A 12,127-nucleotide genomic window follows, 5' to 3' on the forward strand; every position below is an offset into this window, starting at 1 on the left:
TGCATGGAAACTCGTCAAACAGCTTGATCTTAGAGTCTGGCCAGGTCCAGCCTCATTTTCCTAACCTAGTAAAGCAAACATGATCCCTAGAGTGAGGGGGATATGGGATGGGGTTGGTCTCAGTTGGTGATTAGAGCTCAGTCTTCAGAGCTGGAGGGGGCGGTCCAACTTCATGAACTGTGCATAATCATTAGAGTGGAAGGGAAACCAGCCACAACCAACATACGACCCACAAACAATATAAACACAAGCCATGGGACCTGTCATAAAAAGGTAATAGAATAACTTTAAAATATTTGCTCATCTCCTTCCCTACACATACCTTTAGCACCTTTCCTCTGTATTTGAGAGTGTGTGTGTGTGTGTATAAGAGAACATCTCTTCACTGGCACTCCCATTCCAGTAAAGCCTGCTTCTCAGACTCTGTCATTATTTTCAAAGCGCCTTGCTCATGTCCTGTCTGGTTTAATACTTTCCATCTCTGAATGAGACTCTCTCAATGTGCACCTTTACTCCTCCTTGAGCAGGTCACACTCACATATTTCCGCTTTTGTTGCATCACCAAAGTCAAACTGACCAATCAGATTGCTCTGGACACACAGAGAGCCTAGTATTTTATTAGATAAGAGATCACAGCTCTCAGCCCACCAGTTATGCAACACTGACTAGATTACAGCACATAGTCCACCACTAATCCCATACTTGACCCAGTGAGAGGAGTTTAATCGACTCCATTTTATTAAAATGGAAGTACTGGTACTGTGGAAAGGAGGTAAGCAAAATAAAGTTGTACACAGTGTATATGGGAGCACCTACCAATGCCAAACTGAAGTAGAATAAAGTGCCAGAACACAGAAATATACAAAATAAGGGCCTTTATTAAAACAAAAATACAACTGAGGATTAACACAGATATGGACATAATAAACGGCAACCAGCCCTTCCAGGGCTTACTGACAATACATTTGTACACGTCACTCTAAATCGTGTTTGCAATTTCCCCATTTTTCTGCCACTGCCTTGCTGCTTTACTCATATTTAAACCATCTTCTTTCCACTTCACAACTTCTTGGGTCTGCTTTCCTCTTAAGAGTTTATTAATTGCTTGCAAGCCTCAAATTCTGAACAGTGATAGCTTCACTTCTTTAAGTCGAGGAAGGGAATATGGCCTGTCTCACAAACCCTTGACATTCTGTTAAAGTACCTTGCCCTCAGCACTGCTTTTTAGCCCACAATTCTGTCCAGTAGGCAGTCCAGTCCTAGTATCTCTCTACTATAGTGTGGTGCCGTTGCGGTCTTGTTCAAAGGACATGGCCTACCTTCTCATGAAGCCCTCAGTTACCCAACTATCGTGCAGTGTACTCAGAACAGAGTGGTCTCAGGTGGAGACTTTATAACGCTGGGCTAGTGCTCCTTAGCAATCAGGCCTGCAGCATGAGTTTCCTTCTTTCTCTACCCAGCATTGAGGATTCTAGCTACTGTACATTCTAGAGATATGTGGATTCAAATTGAAAAGGCAGCATATGGAGGAGGAAAGAAAAAATAAAAAACACCACCATCTAAAATGAAGAATAAAAAATACCCAATGCACACACAAAATGAAAAGAACATTCTCTGTAACCTTTGGTGAGTAATCACCTTCAAAACCACCCACGGATGATAATGTTTTCTTTATTTCTATAGAAAAGTTATTAAATGTTAAACTCTTAAAAAAAAAAAACACACACACTTCAAGAAAACCCCTCCAATTCCTGTTTACAGCTCTGGTGCTAGTGATAGGAAGTGAATGTGTTGCACATTGTTTGCTTTTTTCGCAGTATGTTCATGTGAGCCCCCTCCAAAGTCCAATAGTATTCTGTCAAGTGAGGTGAAGTTGATTGGCAGTGTGGTGGAGCTTACAACGAGACAGACAGAATCACCGTGTGTGTTGTGCTAGAATGAGGACAATCGACAAGGATGGCCTCTGCTTGACTGCAGGTTGCATGCTAGACTGTTGTGTGTGGATATGTCCTTTAACCAAAGAAAAAATGGCTCAAAGTAATTTGGTCTCCAAGTTTTCATTCTCATGGAAACCATCTTTTCATATGAAATGTATGCAGGTAGACACATTTCTTGTTCTTTCATGTTTGTCAAGAGATCTGAAATATATCATACATGTTTTAAACCTGCTAAAACCAAATGCTTAACCATAACAGTTTATTTTACATGAAGAGTTCTGTTAAAAAGGTGAGAGATAAAGAGAATTTCAGTTTTTAATGCACTGCCATGTACACATATTACTGTATGCGTGTCTATGTATGTATAGAAGACAGACACATACTGTACAACTACAGCACCATTTCATGGAGTAAGTAAACTGTGGCCACTGGATGAGCCCTGAAACAGTCAGACCACTTAAGAGTCAAGAAACTGCCCTGAACAAAGGAGATTTATCTAGAAGTTTTATACGAGGTCTGTCGTGAAATTCATGAGACAGACTGAAAACATCCAAGTAGCTGCTGATGCCCCCTTCACTGAAGACGAGTTCCAAGAATGAAGCTAGGAGCGGAAGGACTATTGTTTCTTAGGTCATTTTCATTAATTTCATGACAGACCTTGTATGTATGTACATAAACACACACACACTCACTGTGGATATACTGTATATGCGTATACAGTATATGAAATATAAAAATCAAGAGAATGCCATACAATAGCTGTTCATTTTGGGTGTATTTAGGATTCTTCTAATAAAAAGTGATTAGTAATAATACAGAAAGAGCAATTACATATGCTTGCAAATACATACTAATAATTTGTATAAATTCATGCGTAAATGATAAAATACAATTCACTAATATTTCCATATGTAAAGACATTACTGTACAGTTTTTTTTTTTTGCACTGCTGAAAACACACACTTATTTATTTATATTTTTTTAATAATCCTCCACCATAACCATAGCCATAATGTTTTAAGCTTAGGATACTATGGTCTCAAATGTTTACAATAAAAAATAATAATAATACTAATATGTAGATTTCAGAAATGCAGAGTAACACTGGATAATTTTTTTTTCAGTGTGAATGATAAAAAAAACAAAAAAACAAACAAAAAAAAAACAAAACACCAAGCCAAGTGACAATTATTGGTAAAATATATCTGCACTAATTGCCATTCATTTGATTTTTTGTTTCTGAAAAGTGTAACAAAAATTACAAAATTATTTCCAGATTGGTGTATTCCACTAACATGTAAACAAAGATAAAAGTGCAGTATCCTGTAGTGAAATTGTTACTATATGTTATCTCGATAGTGTCCTCTTATTATTGGTAATGATCATGTAAACAAGAAAGAAAGGAGTTTGCCGGGCCGGTCCTTTACACCTCGTTATTCTTCTGTAACTACTCACAGTTAACAGACCGACAGGACGGCACCATCTTGTCCAAGAACCAGTGAGTGGTCCTCCGTAATTAAAGAAATAAATCATCCACTAGCTTATACTGTTCTCGCCGTTATTTATTTTTTCTGAATTTGTTCAAGAAAGGCTAAAAACATTGCAAACATTATCTACTCTTTGGAAGACAAATTCCTGCATACATTTCCATACCAATTGTCTACTGTCAATAATACAAGTATATAGTAAATCATAGCCATAAATCCCCATACAAATGCTACTATACACTGTTACATTTTTCTACTAGATCATCTAACCAACACACACTTGTCATAAATGTCCATTAAGAAAATTCTGCATTTCAGCACATCACTATAACTTCACACGTAGATGTATATCATATCCAACTCCAGACAAATTTAAAAAAAAAAAAAAAAAGAAAGTAATTAACAATTTATAAAGTATTGCTAGATCAATTATTTTTGCGATAAGATGTGCACGGTTTGAAAATTTTGCACATCATAAATGCTCTACTAGTAAATTGGTTGAAGAACTGTTGGAAATACTGTATGTCAATGCACCTTACATGAAAGGATGAAAATTCAGTTACAGCATAGCGATCAGCTACAGAGTAGCCATGTCTCAACAACTCTTCTGCTGAAGGCACTTTGCAATCGAGGAGATGATCCAGCAAGCTTACTGCCTTCTCCTCCAAACATCGTGTGATTCATGTGGTAACTGGTGCACTTCCACATTTTTTTTCAGGGCACGGCTCACAAGCAATTGCTGCCAAGAACCTTCCTAACCAATGTCCCATAATTTCTGGTGCCATCTCTTTGAAGGTACAGCCTAAAAGCTTCCAAACCTCAGGCAAACTGGGCACAAAATGATGGGGCTCACTCGGTCTGAAAAATGATTGCACATAATTTATGACTCCTATCACAATTTGGTTATTTAGGCCAAACTCATACCAAACACATTGTCACATTCTACACCAAGTCCTCAATAATTAGACTAGAAACACGGGACTTTGTCAGACTCCAATTAGCATTCAAGATGAAAGCTAAGCAACTAGTGGTCACTACTACTGTATGTTACGTTTCGGAGGCGTTTCTTCAACACGACAAGACATCATTGTCTTTGGGCAGCTGGGATGTAGTAGATCACGTTCTGCGTCACCTGCAGCCTAAACAACTCCGTCCGGTGCTCTCAGTTTTCTCCAGTCTTCTACCTAAACAGTAATGTGCTGAAAAACATACAAAGAGTTGATTCTACAAAAGTCTTCCTCTATCTCATATTTACGAATATAGCTTCAATTAAAACACCTAAAAGATTAAGAAAATGTTTTAACTAATCATCTATCAAAGAGTGTAAAAACAAATCTCCATTTAAATAAGACTATCACAGAAGCTACACCTCTTAACTTTATATAAAAAGCGAGATCAGATCATCCCCATTACTACATATATTATTTTGCATAAAACCATGTTTAAAACAGTTTTGTCAGAAACCTAATTAAGAATAAAATGTGAATGTACTACGTATACTGTGGTGAAATACACTTCTTCCTCAGATACAGTGATTAATGTTGGCATATACAGGATTTTGTTCATATAAAAACAAAAAAAAAACACATCAACGATAAAAGGCACTTGATCTGACAAAATATCTAGAATTGCTGGCACAGCCAAGCACATAAATCTGAAATTCTGAGCCATACTTGCAAGTTGGCAGTATGATTTCAAAGTCGAGTTATTAGTCTTTTTGGCTCCAAAGCTTTGAGAAATGCATTTTCTTTTCTCTGGTTCATATGTGTTATTTTTGGTTTCTTAAAGATCTCTCGAACCCGTGACCACCCCCAGCCCCACCCCGCAAAAACCAAGACCCTAACAAGTTACAAGGTATAAACAGAAATGAAGGATTGAGCTTGACTACAGAGTCTGAATGTCTAACATATGACAAAAACAAAGCCAGCGAGTGTCCTTGGCCACCTTTCTCAAGTCCTTTGGCTTTGGAGAATCGTCATATTGGAGGCCAGCCTTACACCAAGTACAACCAGAGGAAAAGGAGTGGGGATTATTGTGCCAGGCAGTGCTTTTTGTACATTGCAGTTATTTTCCTTTAAGAAGATATAATGGCAAACAGAGCTCTGAAATGCTAACAGAAGAGGATAAAAAAAAGATCATGTTATGTGTCTCAGATCCTTCACAGAGGCACACTGTACAAAGTACGAGTCATAGAGATCCTGAAAGCTCCACCTATAACCACGTCAGGAAGGTCTCTTTGTCAATCTTGGTTGCTGCCAACACAGATTCCATATCATTGAGAATATCCGAACTCAGTTCCTCCTGCAGGCTTGGCATTAACTCCTCTCCCTCCACTGCCATGCTATCGTTTTCAAGGGTGCCCAAATCCACATTTGTGCCTGGGATGGCATCTAAATAATCGGGGAACCTGTTGGCCTGGGAAGCTAAAGCACTTGAGCCAAGAGGGTCACCTGAGAACAGATAAAAAAGAAAAACATAAAAATAATGCTTGTAATGTGAAGTAGTACGTGAAATGAGCCAATCAACCCGCAAACATCAAAGATAAAAAAAATAAAAGGACCATTACTTGTAAGTGATTTTTGCAGTCTGTTCATGTGCAGAAGTGCTTTTCCACACATAGCTTTAGTATAAGGATGCATTTTAAAGCGGAGCTTTCACTGAATTCCCACTGCCATTATACAATTACATTCTGGCCAGCAGACGAGCTTGTACAACCAGGAACACACATGTAAGATGCAGAAACTACAAACACAAAGTCAAAAGGTAAGAGACACTTCAGGGAGGATGCATGTTGTACCTGCTTTGATCAATACGTAAAGGTGTGCGCGTATGAGTGGGATGGGCTGTCACCTCCGGGAGGGAGTACTGGCGTATGATCAGAAAACTTTTGACTCTACTGATCTCCAGATCAACACTGCACTCAATATATTTTGCTTTGTACATTTTATGCAACTACCGTATATTACAAGTAAAAATTGTGCTTAATATGCAGTATTATACACAAATATACAGTACACACCTGTCTTTATCTGTATCTATTTCTATGTGCATCCATTTGCACATCTCTATATTATGTATACTAGCTGTACCCCGTGGCTGTGCCCACATAGTAATGAAACAGGACAAACTTTAAAAATCAATAGATGTTGCTACTATATCTGATCGTGTTCTGCTCTGATGGGAGAGCGTTCCCCATGTGGGGGGGGGGAAAGCACATGGCCGTGATATTTCTGGCAATCAGCAGCTACCCTCTAAAACACATGGAGCTCTAATCTCTCTCTCAAAAACGTCAAACATTACTCCTTAACAATCTGTACATGATAATGTCTGTTGAACAAACAGGTATCGCTAACTAAGCGGAGGCAAGGTGCACTCCAACATGTGGCGAGACGTAGAGTAACTCGGACAGAGGCTGGTGAATGAATGAGGAAGGCCCGCCCACAGCCACTCTATTGGATTTGCATAAATACATTGGTACCGCAAATGAACTATGGTACTTAGTGCGATGACAGACGTCGCAAAATCAACCAAAAAGTTCAAGCAAATTATAGAAAACAACCAGATCTAAATCCGTTAAGTAATTCTCTCATGAAAAGCAGACAGACAGACAGAATGTGCTTGGACCACAAAATTTTTAAAACTGTTTCTTAGTGAGCACCTATGGGCCAAGGGTAACCTACATTCCAAGTTTTCTCATGACTTGGGACATTTCGTGATGAGTGAGTCAAAGGTATTATACATACACATATATACAGTCATGGCCGAAATTATCGGCACCCCTGGAATTTTCCCAGAAAATGCACTTTTTTTCCCAGAAAATTGTTGAACCCTTTTTTCCAAAGGGTGTGCAACCAAATATTAAGTTGAGCGTGCCAATAATTTTGTCCGGCCCATTTTTGGAGTTCTGTGTGACATGATGTCAGATTTGGCATTTTTTCTCTGTGTTTTTGTGTTGTTCCAATGCACATAAAGGAAATAGAAATAAACATGTGTATACCAAAACATTTGTACTGTAATTGCAAGAATTTTCTGGGAAAATTCCAGGGGTGCCGATAATTTCGGCCACACTCGTGTGTGTGTGTGTGTGTGTGTGTGTGTGTGTGTGTGTGTGTGTATATATATATATATATATATATATATATAAATATAAAATGGCATTTTTGATTAATTACATGTCTGGAATTCACAGGTTAATCAAAAACTTCCTAAAAAACAAACACCTAAACAGAGAGACTACTGAAAACATTTCTGAAAGGTTGTTGGCAGGGGCTGATGGGGCTTTTTTTCACAGGACGGTCAGGTTTGCCTTAGACTGAAGCCGTCTCATGCTGATTTAACAAATATGTGGTCAGCTTTTCACCAGTAATACAAGTGGTGTGCAGGGTCATGCACAAAAACATTCTTTTTCCATTTCAGTTAACTTTTCCACAGAATGAGCAATGTGCAGCAGTGAGGAGCGTGCTGGAAAACATTATTTAACTGAGTTTATGTTTCATCTTTGTATCATTGGATGACCTTTGTTTTTAGTTTTTGCAGATTTTACTGAAGGCTTCAAAGATACTAACAAGTTCCTATAGTATTTACTTTAGTTTTACATTACATCCAATTTTATAGTTTAACATGGCCAAATGTGCTTTTGCTTAATTATTAAGCTCCGATTCTCTGTGATTTTTTTCCCTATCTTATTTAAATGCTTGAGGCAGTTGGAGCTGATCTATGCTACCTTGGCTGCAGTCAATAGCTGTGACATGCAGGCAACTGGAACTTTGATCAGACGTGTTTATGGCTGATCTGTTAGCCTTTTAAAAGTTCATAGTGGGAGTGAAAAGTGAAGAAAACAAAAAAATTGTTGCCCTTTGATATTTTTTTTTTTTTTTAAGGTGAGACTTGCTTAAACCATGTTATCTGCTTTGTGTATTATATATGTGTCGCAGCTGAAAGTCCATTTGGCAAAGTGTGCTCAGTTTCTTATATCAAAGTCAGCAGACTGATGGCTAAGTTTTAATCTTGCATACTCTACTTTTGATTGCACCAATTGAAAAGCTATTTGTCTCATAATGTATTTCATGGTGACACAATCATATTTTGTATAGTATGTTTTTGATACTATTCGGCCTACTTCAAAGTGCATCTCTTCAAGACTGATGTTGGTCCCATAGGCAGATATTTAGCTGTTTCTGCTTGTTGGGGATGCAAGGAATCCTTTTGGGTCCCCTGAACAAAAATAGTTCTGGCTGTATTGTGTTGGAAAGGCTCAGCCTCTCTTCCAAGAAAGTAGGATGTTTACATCTGCACTTTTCTTTATTGTAAGACAAAATAAGGCAATGTTGATTATGTAGTCAGCTAATAATTTTCAGTAGTTTTAATAAACAGGCACTCAACTACATGGACAACTATGCTTATCCATAGTATGATGTATTATATGGCATCTGAATCTGGAGTCTGACTGGCAGGTGTGTCAATGATGGTTTTGAGTTCTAACTTGTTTATCAATTCCTGTCTTTCTTGGCCATTGTTTAATTATAAAAGGCATGAAATTAATATAGATTACTAATTATTGTACAAGTATTAAGATGGGTGACTTGCCGGCCTCTGCCAAATGGTAACCATGATGGCTATCTGGTTGTATTAGTCACAGCAGTTGGGTACTCATAATTTTGGTGCTAACAATTATCATTATTAAAAGAAAAATGGTGATTCCCAAAGTTGATATTTAGAATTTTAGATCTTCAGCAAAACTGAAATAATTCAGAGATTTGCTCCTGATTTTGTTGTATAATACATAATATCAAGTTCTTTCTCCTGAAACACACATTTTTTTTAAATTTTCACCTGATAACTCAATACAACTAAAATCTCACTACTTAATGCTGATGGAAGCTTTCTAATATGCTGAGAGCAAAGTTGATCTGGGGTTAATTTCCTAAAATCATCATAATGCCAAAAACAGGATTTTAAAAATACAGGGGGTCCTCGGGTTACAACATCTCGACATACAATGTTTCGAGTTTACAACGCTCACTCCCATAAAAACTTTTAAAAATTGAGACGTGAGAAGGAATAAATGTAAGGATTTTTTTTACACTCATTTTTTCTGTTACTACAGTACAATGTAGCTTAGTTGTGTTTTTATGTTCTAGATTATGATTTTGCAAATGTGTTAAGATAGGTAAGTGACTTAGGCTAGGGTGTGTTTCGACTTACACCAAAATTTGGGTTACATCACTGTTGTAGGAATGGAACTGTGTCGTAACCCGAGGACCCCCTGTAAAAAAAAAAAAATGAAATATCACATTGACACAATTACTCAGACCCCTTGCAGGGACATTTGATATTTGGCTCTGGTGCATGCCATTGTATTGATCGTTGTTAAGATGTTTCTGCACCTTGTTTGGAGTCCATCTGTGGTCAATTCAATGATGAGGAAAGACACAAACCTGTCTATACAAAGTCTCAAAGTTGAAAATGTGTATCAGAGCAAAAACAAAAAGTCATGAGGTTTGAAGGAATTGCCTTCAGAAACTTAGAGACAAGACAGACCTGGGGAAGGCTGCAAAAAAAAAAATCCTTCTGGCCCTGAAGGTTCTCAAGAGCACAGATACTTTCAGATTTCTTAAACAGAAGACAGAATAATCACAATTCTTCCTAGAGCTGACTACCTGGCCAAACTGAGCAATCAAGGAAGAAGGGCCATGTTAAGACATGTGACCAAGAACGCAATGGTCACTCTGGCTGTGCCCCAGAGAATCTGTGTGGAGATGGGAGAAATTTTCAGAAGGACAACCATCATTGCAACACTCCACTGTTCTTTATGACACAGTGGAAAGACAGAAGCCTCTTCTGAGTAAAAGACAAACGGAATAATTTTTTGGAATTTGCTAAAAGGCACCTAAGGGACTCTCAGACTATGAAATACAAAATTCTCTGGTCTGATGAAACCATGACCAGCATCATGTCTTCAGGAAACCATTTATTGCTCATCACCTGTGCAATATCATTCCAATGGTGATGCATGGTGGTGACAGCATCATTGCTCTGAGGTCGTTTTTTAGGGGCAGGGACTGGAAGACTAGGCAGGATAGATGGAAAGCTAAATTTAGCAAGTAACAGAGATATTCTTAATGAAAACCTGTTCCAAAGTGCTCTAGACCTCAGACTGGGCCAAAGGTTCAGCATCCAACAGGAAAGTGGTCCTAAGCAAAGGCAACACTGGAGTGGCTTCGAGACAACTCTGGGAATGTCTAAGTTGCCAGCCAGAGCTCAGACTTGAAATCAATTGAACATCTCTGGAGCGACCTGAACAACCACCATCCATTAATTCTCTTCATCCAACCTAACAAGAGTATGAGTGGATCTGCAAAGAAGAAATGGAGGGACCAAGTATAAAATGTGTTGTAATTTCTACATGGTATGACAGAGAGGTATACAAATGCTCTTAAATGAATGTCTGCAATGCGCTCTTTAATCAAATCTGAATCGTTGTATTTGTAATTTTAAAATGCAGAGCAGAAGGATTAAATCAAACAAAAATGTGTCTTTCCTCCAAACATTATGGAGGGCACTGTGTGTTTGTGAACCTTGTTGTGTTGTACTTACTGTTTTTAGGTATTCTAAAAGTAAATGTAAAGCCAGGCTGTAATTGCTGCCAAAGGTCCTTCAACTAAGTGTGGAGTAAAGGGTCAGAATACTTGTGTTAATATGACATTTCGGTTCTTTATTTTTAATACAAATTCAAAAACTTCTAAAATCCTGTTCTTGCTTTGTGTTGTATCTGCAATCACAAAGAGCTAATGCTAGCAATTTTTTTGCCTTTAAATCATTTTAATGCAATATGTAAATATAAAGTCCTGGAATATTTTTATGATGAAACTGTCTTTATTTTATCAACTAACTTTGATTTATTTGTGCTGCCAGGTGACTTTCTTTTTCCCCTACAATAAGTGTATTAACTATTATAAAAAAATAATTTTATGTAGATGACTTTATGGGAATTGCTTAGTGACAATCACAGGTGGCGCAGTGGTAGTGCTGCTGCTTTGCAGTATGGAGATGGTGGGTTCGCTTCCCAGGTCCTCCATGTGTGGCTAGCACTTTGAATAGTGAGAAAAAGGCTATATAAATGTAAAGAATTGTTATTATTAACAATACCAATCTGCATTTCCCGGGCACATGGAACACATGTTGCTGTGTTCTGCTGACTTTATAAACAGAGAAGAGAGACATAATCTAATTTCCAAATGGCTTAATAAAAGGTATCAACTACTGGTCTAGAAGATGGGTTAAGGCCGCAAGGACTATGTTTACAGCTTAAAACTTTACAGCTGTCAAACTGTTACCCTGAGAATGCCATCATCATCTAAAAATGAAATATAAATAGGATAACTTGCATCCAGAATGACAGTAATGAGATTGGCAACTTTGTACTTAAGATTATACTCTTAATTAACCCGACAAGAATAGACTTCTAAAAGCTGGGCTTCTAAATAATTGTTTTTTTTTTTTTTTATGTCATGTTAACACCAGGGCGGCACGGTGGCACAGTGGTAGCGCTGCTGCCTCGCAGTAAGGAGATCTGGGTTCGCTTCCTGGGTCCTCCCTGCGTGGAGTTTGCATGTTCTCCCCGGGTACTCCGGTTTCCTCCCACAGTCCAAAGACATGCAGGTTAGGTGCATTGGCGATTCTAAATTGTCCCTAGTATGTGCT

At 38.0% G+C, this 12,127-nt stretch overlaps 1 protein-coding gene and 1 long non-coding RNA gene across 6 annotated transcripts in view; one reads left to right on the forward strand and one right to left on the reverse strand.

The window, feature by feature from the left end:
• Window positions 1-12,127, forward strand: part of LOC120523237 — a 268,628-nt gene that overhangs the window by 115,344 nt on the left and 141,157 nt on the right. The window lies entirely within an intron of this gene.
• Window positions 859-12,127, reverse strand: part of yap1 (Yes1 associated transcriptional regulator) — a 133,274-nt gene continuing 122,005 nt past the window's right edge. For all 4 annotated transcript variants that reach the window (XM_039744336.1, XM_039744335.1, XM_039744333.1 and 1 more), the window contains one exon: window positions 859-5,874. In XM_039744336.1, the coding sequence (XP_039600270.1) occupies window positions 5,636-5,874 (239 nt within the window). In that variant the 3' untranslated portion in view covers window positions 859-5,635. The remainder of the gene's footprint in view (window positions 5,875-12,127) is intronic.

Source organism: Polypterus senegalus, chromosome 2 (genome assembly GCF_016835505.1).
Source record: "Polypterus senegalus isolate Bchr_013 chromosome 2, ASM1683550v1, whole genome shotgun sequence".
Lineage (NCBI taxonomy): Eukaryota > Metazoa > Chordata > Cladistia > Polypteriformes > Polypteridae > Polypterus > Polypterus senegalus.